We start from the raw sequence: 12,313 nt of genomic DNA on the forward strand, positions 1-12,313 counted from the left end.
GACTTTATAGAATGGAATACAGTAATTTAATCTTATGTATGTTTTTTCATTAATGATTGTCATTAGGTTCCTTTTAACAGAATTACTTAGGAGGGCGGTGGGCTTTTTCTCCAGCGAGATATTAGTGTAATAGTATTTGTTCTGTGAAAGGTAATTGGCTGGATATTCTCCGGATCTGAGATGACGTTACAACATTATGATGTTTGTCATCATGTATTTAGTGATGACCACTTTGCAGCATAAATATAGGAACTTTTCTTTAGTTTAATGTGATTTGATTTCAAAGATTTGGCGCAGTAATATTTTTGTCCATAGAAAGCGGCAGTTGTATTCCAGGTTCCTGACAAAGGTCGCCTCGGAACCCTACAGTGTCGGACAAACTCTGCCAGTTTCAAGAGCTAGAAGTAGCAGCAAAGAAAATACCACAACGCCTGAATATACTACGATTTTTGACGCCTGATATAGCAGCAGCTACCGGGTGTAGTGCACACACTCAGCAGCACTAAGATAAGTGTGCCTTATTCAAAGAGATTTAAAGATTATTTTCTAATTAGTTTTTTACTTTCTCATACAGCTAATATATGTTCTGACTGAATTGGTAATGGACACATAGAGATTAGTATTGTATAACTATCAGTTAGTAGAGCTAATAGAGTTTGATATCTTAAGAGTCCTTTAGATACAGACATTATGGGATTTTAAGTACCTGGATAAGCTTCTAAAGCATCTAATATAAGTAGATAAGTATAGGTGAGCCAGTGGATTGTCTACAATGCAGGGACAATCTCCTATATAGTCAATCTGCGTCCCTGGATGGCTGGGTTTGTAACTGTATGCAAACGAGCTACTACGTAATCGGCTCGCCTCCAGCCTTCCCTTCCCTCTCAGTGTTCCGCCCTCGCGGAAAAAGGAAATTATGTCAGAGGAGGGCGGGACAGAGAGGGAAGACTGGAGGCGAGCCGAGCCTGCCGATTTCAGTGACACCGCTGCGACTTCAGGGAAAATAAAAGTTTTAAAGGAAAGGCGGCAGGAAGGAAAGGAGAGCTGGGGCGAGTCACTGGACATGGATGGGAGGGGAGAATCGCTGGACATGAGGGGAGGGCAGGGGAGAGATGAGAAATCGCTTAGACGATAGCCTTTCATTTTTGGAGAAACGGGCTTTTTGCTTGTTGATACATGAGTACAGATGTAACATTCTTTATCTATGTCATCCTGCAATAAGATGTATGTGATTATATAGTTATGAATGTGCCATTACAGTGAAAAAAGATTATAAGATGAAACAACTGAATATATAGTTTGAGATGGAGCGAATGTTGATATAAGAGTATGTGTGTATGGGAGAGTTTATATAATTAGGATACAGATAGAGGGCTTTGCTTTCTTTATAGGTAATTTATTTGCTTCAGTGGTGATTATCATGTTTGAACATCAGGAGCACTGGTTTGCTCACTGTGGTTTATTTAAACACATAGATCTCCAATGATAGAGAAACCCATCCACCCTCTAGGGATAGCCAAAAAAACACCTTGAGTGGGCATCCCGCTTGGGCGAGTCTTACCTCTGAAAATTTCTCCTTTTCACTCAAATATTTATTATTTAGGTTTTGTTTATAAGAGGTCACATAAAGCTCTCTACCTGTATTCTATTATGTTTTTTTTTTATTAGGAAAGTTAAAAAAAACACTGGTTTGTATTATTTACTGTTTGACCATTACCAGTGGTATAGTGAGGGAGTATATATTGTATTCGCTTGTCAGGAGGCATCAGAGGCAAAGGTGTAGAAGAGAGAAACGTGCAGCAAGGTCCCCAACTGCTATAGCATGCTTCATCAGGTAAGCCTGATGAAGCAACAAGACAAAAATCAGATGTAAAGGAGCCTCCTTCCCAGATGGTCCAGCCACCCCTGCCCCCGTCTTAAGACAACTGTGAGGGACTGGCATTGCCCGGGTCAAGTGCCCCCCCCCCCCCAAGAGCCCTGTCTCGAAGGACAGCAGATTTTAATCCGGCAGCAAGATGGCCGTAGGAGGTGCTGCATCAGGCACAGAAAGGGGAGATCATGTGTGGGAAGACTCCATGTTTTCTACCGCCACCCTGGAGTCCCCTGCGGTCAACTCAGAGCACCCCCGATGCAGAGACTGGATGCTGCCCGACGCTTCCCGCAGCAGCGTTTCACCATCTCTGCAGTCATCTCCCTCAATCCGTGGCAGTGGAACTCTGAAAATCATCGCTGCAGGGCTGACAAGTACCGCGGTCCCCATAGAAACCCTGCTGCAGAGAACACATGAAGACCTAGCACCGGCAAACTCTCCCCCGTTCCATGCCCAGCACTGCCGCCTTTATTCTTTAATACAAGCAAGCAGTTCTCTTGTTCCAGACGGCAGAACACAGAGGCCAAGTGCCTGGGTTCAAACCACCCAAAGCCCTGAGCCCCCCCCCCCTTTTTTTATATTATTGATGAAGACAAATCAAAGTACTGTAATTGAGCAGAGGGAGAGGAAGCCCACAGAAAGTGGCAGGGGGACACCTGGAGTGACAGAGGGACCTGTGGTGAAAAGGTATGCCCCCTATTGCCGGCACTGAATAACCAGACCAGGAGCACCCCTAACAATGGGATCCAGGAGCTAGACAACGTCTGTCCATCTGTCTGCTGGAGATAAGAGATATACTGGCTTTTGAAGGAGCTACCAGTCCCATATCACTGGCTTAAAAAGTCAGTGATCTCTATTTCTACCTGCTGGTAGACAGACACGACCCACTAGCTGCTGGATTCATCTGCTGCTGACGCTAAAGGAAAGTGCTTTTTAAGAGATTTTATTTCCCAAGAGGTTATATGTGATGCAGACTTCAGGTACATCGAAAAATTCATTTCATACAATACTGTGGAATTCAACTACGGGTTACATTACAATACTTGGCTTTGCCCCGGGACGTGGTGGCCTGGCTCTTTCAGATATAAGAAAATATAATATAGCCTGTTTAACAAGGTACATGATAAATTAGATAAAAGTGGACACAGTATTTCACTCCTCTAGAGCTTGAACAATTACTGGCACCAGTGCATTTACCCTCTTACCTACAGGTTAAGAGACCTCGTACAATAATTTCCACTATAAGGCATCCATTATTAAAATCTATGAGACAAGGCTGGCATTGGCTTTGCAAGAAGATGAGTTTCACCAAGATCAACGGTGTTACTGCCCTGTGGGGAAATAAAGGGCTCCTTTCAGAAAGTGGCACTACTGATTAACAGCGCACTGAATGCCAAGAAGCCTATTCTATTCCCATTGGCTTCTTTGCATTCAGCGCACGCTAATCAGTACCGCTGCTTTGTAAAACCTTGATCCGGACAACATTTTTTTTTAATCAAGAGACTGGCATGCTTATAGACAAGTCAGCTACTATATTTGTTTGATAGATCAAGAATTTTTTTTTAAACTTTATATTTACTGAATTTTAACAATTACGTCCAAGCAAAACACTTGTACAGAAAAGTGACTACAAAGGAAATAGCAAAAACAGAACAATCCTAATTGGGAAAATAATCATCACCGAAGTCCACGAAAATGGAATCCAAGGCTTAAAGAGAGGAAAAATAAAGAGAGGGGGGGGGGGGGGAGGTAATTACGCATCCAAAATGCTTAAGCTAACATTCTTTAATGAAGAGCTAATAATTAGTCCGACACTCATTTACCCCCATTTACTAAGCCGCACTAGTGAATGGGTTGTGTTGGTATTACCACACCGCCAGCCGCAAGTGTGGCTTAGTAAACAGGGGAGTTAGTTACCAAAAAGGCTGAAAGATATGACGGATCAAACAAAACATACTTTGTGGATTTATATCTAAATGATGCATTTACAGGCATATCTTAAGAAAAAGGTTGCGTCTATTTGAAGAATATCTGGTTTTTACAGCAAAACCTGCCTTCAACAACAATGGCTTTCTCTTGACACATCTGGAAATACTTGAATCTTAAAACCCAAAAACAATCTCTCTATTTTTAAAGAACATTCTTAACAACCATATCTTATCAGGAGACAAAGCCATCACAGAAATAAGAATTGCCACAGTGGATAATTCTGAATTCAAAGTTTCCAATACTGTGGAGACGTCTAATAATCAATGCTGTTGTCCCACTGCCTTCTAAGGAAGGAAGTAAACTTGTGTAAAAGGAGGCATATTTATCTTGTGAAATTCCTAAAATCTCCTTCCTGTAACGTTTCAGCATATCTTGGGGCCTAAGAGTAACCACCTCGGGAAAGTTCAAGAAATGGAGGTTATTGTTCCTTGCATAATTCTCCAGAACTTCACATTTATTCCTCAGACTTAATGTCCTTCACCACAGAAGACTGCATATTTTTAACGTCTAAAATATTCTTTATAATCTAATCAACTGAAGAAGACAAAACCTTAACCTCTATTTCTGTTTTATCTGCCTTTAATTCCATTTGAGAAAGCTTCTGAGAGAGCATGAGTTTTGGGGAATGGTCTAACCCAAGTCCAAAATCAAAGTACAAAGGGAATCCAGGGTTACTTCTTCAGGCTTCCTCTGCAGGAATACACACCGCCGTAATATGCTCAGAAAAGGGACTCTCCAAAATCACTTGGGCAGTTTCACCCCCCACCTGAATAGAACTCTCTGCAACACTGTTCATCCTAAGAGAGGCATTCAAAGTGCCTGCCTTGACCTCTAATTGCTGTACATGAGCCTTATTCAGCTTCATGTCTCTTACACCACCTGGTATAGACACTGCCACCTCCAAAAGTGGATGGCTTGTTCCTTGCATGGAAGGGGCTTTTCAATCAAGGCTCAACGATGTCTCTAGCCCAAGAGACGCCTCAAGGTCGGCATCTCAAGCAGGCTGCCTCCTGACCTTGCTGTTGGCATAGCGCTTCTCAAAAGTAAGTCCATCGGACCTATGGCAGGGGCTTCAAGTCACTGGAAGGATTGAGCAAAAGCTTTCCCCTGTCATTTAGACATAGAAGGAAAGTTTTTCCAGAGCAATCAGCGAGAAGCCTACAGCACCTCAGGTACGTGTGGCCATCTTGGATTCTTAATCTTCTTTGTATCAGATGCGGCTGACAACTGTATTAGAAACCTTTCTTTTTGCAATACAGACCAAGACCACTTTATCTTTTTACCAAGTTAGCTAGGGCAGTTTGGGACCAAAGTGGGATTGTGATAACTAACACCTACTGAACAGGTGACATGGACTCTATATATAATGGATTACAGTAAAGTCTCAATTATCTGACCTAAATGGGACAGACCTGTTGTCGGATAAATAAAAAGTCAGATAATACAGAAAACAATGGCAACCCCTCAAACAACACAGAAAACAAAAGCAGTAAAACCAGGGTCCTGGCTCACAATAGTGGTAAAAGTACAGTCCCGGGTTTAGAAAATGGAAAAAAGCCGTATGACATCACCAGGGGTCTGTTGGATAATCAAGACTGCACTGCAATTTATATGCAGTCTACACAAGAGGATACTGTTACAGGCTGATATACAATTGTTTTTGAATTTTGTGTCCTTAGGAAAAAGGGATTTATCTTTTATTGCAAAAAGTATTCCTTCTGGCCAGAAAATGTATCCTGGATGGCTGGAGGCAGCAGAAGGCTCCTTCTTTGACTGAATGGAGAAATTAGATGGTTTCAGCTATTGAACTGGAACATTTAGATGCAAAAAGAGGCTCTCCTAAAGTGAGGCGAATATTCCACCAACTTGGTTCCCTGTTTGGGAAGGACTTCCTCACAAAGCTTGTTGTTATATATTGAGTTTCTGAAAATGGAACTCGGGATAGGGGTATACTGCTTGGGAGATTGGGTTTGGTAAATAGTAATAGTTGTCTAAGTATCTGAATCAGTTGGGATCGCCATGCAGAGTTAACACACGTGATCTGGTATGTTATTTCACAATCCCAGCAAAGTACCGTATACCTTAAAAAATGTAAAATGGAATCCACACAATGTATTGCCTTTTCTAGTAGAAAGGCAACTGGTCTTACACAACATTCTAAAAACTCAAATAGTCACCAACTTAAACCTTCCTCAGACTGACAGGGTGTCACTACCAACTGAAAAACTGATACTACATCATTATAGTCTTTTTAATTTAACTGTATTTATTGGCACCCTTTGCCATTTTGGAAAAGAAACCTGGGGGGAGGTTAAGGAGCACTGACCGACAGCATTCCCTATCCCTAGTCATGTTATGCTTGGTATGAAAAATGGGATTTCAGTTCCCAGTACTGTCAGCCCAGCATATTCTAATTTTGAATTTGGAAACAAAGCTACTGTAGCATGATAAAATTAATAAAATTAAGCAAATATTTTAGGCACATAACTACTGCACCTGAATATAACTTGCCTTGAACTGGAAAGGCATGAGAATAGTAAAATAAAACAGCCCTCCTCCCAAACGTTTAGGAGTGACATGGTCTCGAGCTAGAATTACATAAGCTACAATGAGAAACTGAAAGCATAATGGCTATATTTATTCTGAATTAGGTCTAAAGCTCTATCATGACAGTATGCATACTATTATTTCAAATGATGTATTCTTTGCTCCCAATAACCAAGTTTCTAAGCAAGAGCAGTATCACTAAGAGCAAAAATGACAAAATACTACAGCATAGTATAACTACAAAAACAAAACTATATTCTATAATTTGCAGTTCAAAAGCAAGGGCTTTTGAGCTACACTTGTAATTTTTGCTTAATTCTGAGTTATTATTTTGCTAATATTAGCATGTTCAATTTTAACATGTTTTGATACAATATCTTCAAAACATTAAGCAGTTGGGTTTTGTTTTTACTAAACATTAACGAATATAATCTGCAGCAGGGCCCATAGGAATAAATTGTGTCCTGTAGAAGACATGTGCTAACATTTAGTAAAAGGCTACCTGGAACACATTGTATAATCCCTACTATAACAAACGCAGTAGAATTTTGACAGATACCCTTAATTCTTAAGTCTACACACAAAACTGTATCAATACAAACATTCGGTTCAAGACATTACGTTAATACTTGTGTTAGTATACGTAGTTAACTAAGTTGTATATTTTTACAACCGTACTTCATGATCCAGCTGAAGTCATATCTAAACAATCTCTACTTTAATATAGAGGTCTTTTTTCACAGAAAAACAATTTAAACTAACAATTTTAAAAGCTCAGCCGTAGTCCACTATATAACCTTCTATTTAACACGTGCTCGAAAAGCTACCAAGTCACACGCATTCGGCTGTACTCACACTCTCACACGCATTCAGGGATCGGGGGACCGGTCTCCTCACACTCATTCGGGGATCGGCCTCCCCTCCGCATGATCTGCCATCTCTCTCTATCTTCCACTCTTCCTTCTCGTCCGCAATACGGCACCTCTCCCTCAACCCCTCCCCCCAATCAAACTCATACCTGAGATCGCCCACTACCAATCCCACAGCTTTCCTTCTCCGGTGCCCCGTCCCCTATGATACACTACTACACACATCACACAACCTCTCTCCCTCTACATCCCGCCTCGCCGGAAACAGGAAGTTGCGTCAGAGGAGAGCGCAGCATAAGATTAACCTGTCTCTCCACTGATTACGGTGTGTAATAAATTACTACTCTACCTATGAAAAGTTATCCACTTATTATGCTTCTGTGTGTACATCCGTATGCTGTACAAGCCGGCATGTTTGAAAATATAAGTGAGATTAAATGAAAATGCTACCAGCCATAAAGAACGACAACGTGAATGCAGCAGCTCATAGGTTTGTTTGCTTTGTTTTGAGTGCACACAGAACGACGGCTGCGCGGGGAAGGGAAAACTGAGATAAACCTTAGAGGCCTCAACTTTGTGGCGTCACGCCGTCTCCTGTTCTCAATCAAACTTCCTTGGTTCTATCAGTAAGCTTAACGCTTCTATACTACTTCCTTGTTTCTCCAGCTCCAATCAGGCATTCACCGCTAGCGTCCTAACAACCAATCAGCTACAAGCAGCGAGAAATTTAAACTCTAACGCTGTAGTTAAAGCGCCTGATGGACAGGTAGGTGTTTCCAATAAAAGTGATATTGAAAACAAAAAGAGGCTGGAATGTCCTTTCTGCACCAATAAGAATTTGATGTTGCTTGAGGAGCGGGGCGCACGCCCCAATCAAATGATTGATGGGCGGTAGTTTTTTTTTTTTTTTTTTTTTTTTTAAGAGTAGACGGTAGCGTTTTCGCTGTGATGTGAAACTACATGATGTGTGTAGTTTAGGGTAGTTGAGGTTATAAATGTTCGTTGCATAGTTCATGGTTCCTGTTTCCTCGAATCTCGTTGCTGAGATACCATGGCAAAAGGTATTTGTTCTTTTAAGCTTTGTGCGTGTTATAATATCGATCTTATTGGGCGGCAGTGGTTTAGGGTTGCTTGAAGCGGGCGGGAGGGAGGGGGGTTCTAATGGAAATCTAGACTGTGCATACAAATCCCTCGCATGTCGAAAAAAAAACATTTTACAGTACGTTTGTATTGCCACCCCTTTACCTTTAATAAAATAATATCTTGTAGATTAGAGATCCCTAAAATAAGGCAGGTTTTAGCAAATCGCATCTCTTTAACATACATGTTCGTTAGCTGTGGACTGCTTCTGAGACGTGGGTGAGATGGCTGTCTATATAGTTACCTACCCCGACAAGGTTTAAGAAGGAGTATTGCCTTGAATGGGATGCGGGTTCAATACCCAAACATAGATATACTGGCATTGTGGCCTTACTTTGAGATAAAGTCAAGGATGTTTTCATTTGTCTTATACTAATCTGTGACTCCTTGGGTGGATGGAGGCAAAACAATACTGTGACGTGTTATGTATCTAATCATAAGGAATACTTTATTAGGATTTATTTACCACCTTTTTGAAGGAATTCACTCAAGGCAGTGTACACTACAGTAAGAATCAAACATGAGCAATAGGCAATTAAAGCAGTAAAAATATTCAAACAATACAAAATATGGCATAGTATATTACTTACAATGTCAACACAATACATCATAGAACATTTTAATTGACAGTAAAGGGTATAAGCAAAGGTGGAACATATAGATAGGTAAGATAGTATGAAGAGTTAGAGTAAGGTGACTAAAGAAAGTTGCACATGAGGTCAGAGAGATGGTTAAATATTATATTAGGGAAGGAGTGGATAAATATGTCCTGCTGCAGTCTGTGCAGCTCGTGGCACACCTTGTGCTGGATGGGATACATCTCAGGATACTGAGAGAGCTCAGATAAGTTCTGACAGGACGTAAAGACTTATTTAATCTTTAGAGATGGGAGAGGTTCCGCAGGATCGGAGACATGCAGATGTGGTCATAGGAGCCAATTTTTCAAAATTATTGGGGGTGCTAAGCCCAATGGAAATAACCCCTCCCTGGACACATACAAGGAATTTTCTCAATATTGGAGGTGCTCAAGCACCCACAGAGTCAGCTCCTATGGATGTGGTCCCTCTTCACAAAAGTGGAGAAAGAGAAGAAGTGGGAAATTACAGGCCGGTAAGTCTCGTGTCGGTGGTAGGAAAAATAATGGAGTCTCTGCTGAAAGAAAGGATAGCTAACTTTCTAGAAGCCAACAGGTTACAGGATCCAAGCCTACTACTATTACTATTTAGCATTTTAATAGCGCTACAAGGCATACACAGTGCTGCACAAACATAGAAGAAAGACAGTCCCTGCTCAAAGAGCTTACAATCTAATAGACAAAAATAAAGTAAGCAAATCAAATTAATTAATGTGTACAGGAAGGAGGAGAGGAGGGTAGGTGGAGGCGAGTGGTTACAAGTCAAAAGCAATGTTAAAGAGGTGAGCTTTCAGTCTAGATTTAAAGCCAACATGGCTTTATCAAATTAAAATTCCGCCAAACAAATCTGATTGACTTCTTTGACTGGGTGACAAAAGAACTGGATAAAGGATATGCACTAGACATAATTACTTGGATTTCAGCAAAGCCTTTGATAACATTCCTCACAGAAGATTCGTGAATAAGCTGAGAGGGCTGAACTTAGGACTCAAAGTAGCGACCTGGATAGGAAACTGGTTGATCAACAGGCAGCAAAGGGTGATGGTAAACGGAATTTGCTCGAAGGAAAGGAAGATGAGTAGCAGAGTGCCTTGGGGTCGATGCTGGGGACGATTCTGTTTAATATATTTGTGAGAGATGAGGGATGCTATTCACATTTGAAAGCATAACCTTTGGGGAACCTTAAGACAGCTTTGGCGAAACATGGACCTTGTTGGGACCCTATTTATTTTCTCTATTTCAGCAAGTTAAGTACATTATTCTTTTTTTTTTCACAATTGTTTGGCACTTGTGGGCTATTGTTTGAAGTATCGTGCTATGATTATAAGCCCAGACACAGAGAAAGACTATCAAGTCTGTGATTGTCCGTTGTACCCATGAACACACCTTCTAAAATTTTCAGTGTGATTGTGAATAAATTCTACACTGTATTTGTTTCTTTGGAATGGGAGTTAGTTTTGTCTATGCAGGTAAAATTTAATGCCAAAAAGTGCAGAGTGATGCACTTGGGGTGCAGAAACCCAAAAGAGATATACTGGATAGGAGGGGAGAGATTGGTAATTTCAACTCAGGAGAGGGACCTTGGGGTGATGATGTCTGAGGATCTGAAGCTGAAAAAAACAATGCGACAAGGTGGTGGCCATGGCCAGAAGGATGCTAGGCTGTATAAGAGGGGTATAACTAGCAGAAGAAAGGAGGTGTTGATGCCCCTGTACAAGTTGTTAGTGAAGCCCCACTTGGCATATTGTGTTCAGTTTTGGAGGCCATATCTTGCTAAGGATGTAAAAAGACTTGAAGCGGTGCAAAGACAAGTTACAAAAATGGTATAGGATTGTGTTGCAAGACGTACAAGGAGAGACTTACTGACCTGAACATGTATACCCTAGAAGAAAGGAGAAACAGGTAATATGATACAAACATTCAAATACTTGAAAGGTATAAATCCGCAAACAAACTTTTTCCGGTGATGGGAAGGCGGTAGATCTAGAGGACATGAATTGAGGTTGAAGGGGGGCAGACTCAGGAATAATGTCAGGAAGTATTTTTTCATGAAGAGGGTGGTAGATACTTGGATTGCACTCCCGCGGGCAGGTGGTGGAGATGAAAACAGTAATGGAATAAAAAAATGCATGGGATAAACACAAAGGAATCCTGTTGAGGAATGGATCCACAGAAGCTTAGCATAGATTGGGTGGCAACACTGGTAACTGGGAAGCAAAGCCAGTGCTGAGCAGATTTCTACGGTCTGTGCCCTGAAAATGACAAGGAGAATATCCCATACAAAGAGTTTATCTTGTTGGGCAGACTGGATGGACCGTTCAGGTCTTTATCTGCTGTCATCTACTATGTTACTACAGTGCAGCTGGTGTCACTCCATATGTTTTGTTTTGTTTTTTTTTGCATTTGTACCCCGCACTTTCCCACTCATGGCAGGCTCAATGCGGCTTACATGGGGCAATAGAGGGTTAAGTGACTTGCCCAGAGTCACAAGGAGCTGCCTGTGCCTGAAGTAGAAAGAGGCTTCACTTAACACAGGGCATTCAGGAATGGCCTGGAGTCATAAGAATCCAGACCACGGATCATTGTAGTTGTACTATGGAGAGAGAGTAGTCGTGGGTTATTTAGAAAATAGGGATCAAGAATTTTATTTTTTTCTTGAATGCATAATGGTGCTTTGTTCAATCTTATATTGTTATTTATCCTATGCTTTATGGTAGCATCAGTGGTGTTTCTAGGTGAGCTGCCACCCACTTCAACTCCCACCCCCCCCCCCCAAAAGCACATCGCTCTTATCTTCTGGGGGTGCAGGGAGCAGTCATGCAGGTTTTGTCACCACTGATTCTCTGCCCAGGAACAGGAAGTAACGTCAGAGTAAGCAGGGAATTAGTGGAGCCGACAGCCGTGAGGCTGTTCTGTGCGCCTCCTTGCAGTGTGCACCCGTGGCAGAATGCCCCACCACCCCTCCCTTGGTACGCCACTGGGTAGAATTTCTATTGTATTATCATTCAGTAGTTTGCCGTATTGTTTTGATCCTGAATAAAAACCGTTAAAGACTTTCAGGGTGTGCATTCCAGAGTGTGGGGGCTACTCCAGAGAAAGCTGGTTGGCAGGTATCACATTGTGTGATGCCCTTTGAAGAAGGGTTTGCTCTCTTGCTTATTGCAGCTGTAGTGGTTGATGGGGCTAGGTGCACTGCACAAAGGGGCGTTCTGCTGTTTGGACAGATGCATACTGGATTGTTCCAAAGAACACCACAGTTTATAC

General features: G+C 41.6%; 2 protein-coding genes across 5 annotated transcripts in view; one reads left to right on the plus strand and one right to left on the minus strand.

The window, feature by feature from the left end:
• SBNO1 (strawberry notch homolog 1) overlaps window positions 1–7,537 on the minus strand; it is a 136,111-nt gene extending 128,574 nt beyond the window's left edge. For 3 of the 4 annotated variants that reach the window (XM_030219560.1, XM_030219561.1, XM_030219559.1), the window contains exon 1: window positions 7,262–7,352. In XM_030219560.1, the coding sequence (XP_030075420.1) occupies window positions 7,262–7,309 (48 nt within the window). In that variant the 5' untranslated portion in view covers window positions 7,310–7,352. Of the gene's footprint in view, window positions 1–7,261; window positions 7,353–7,424 lie in introns of those variants that run through there. The other variant, XM_030219562.1, reaches the window with a different exon arrangement.
• Window positions 7,538–8,252: 715 nt separating this feature from the next.
• Window positions 8,253–12,313, plus strand: part of KMT5A (lysine methyltransferase 5A) — a 50,987-nt gene continuing 46,926 nt past the window's right edge. The window contains exon 1 of the mRNA XM_030219565.1: window positions 8,253–8,336. Within this exon, the coding sequence (XP_030075425.1) occupies window positions 8,327–8,336 (10 nt within the window). The 5' untranslated portion in view covers window positions 8,253–8,326. The remainder of the gene's footprint in view (window positions 8,337–12,313) is intronic.

Source organism: Microcaecilia unicolor, chromosome 11, assembly GCF_901765095.1.
Source record: "Microcaecilia unicolor chromosome 11, aMicUni1.1, whole genome shotgun sequence".
Lineage (NCBI taxonomy): Eukaryota > Metazoa > Chordata > Amphibia > Gymnophiona > Siphonopidae > Microcaecilia > Microcaecilia unicolor.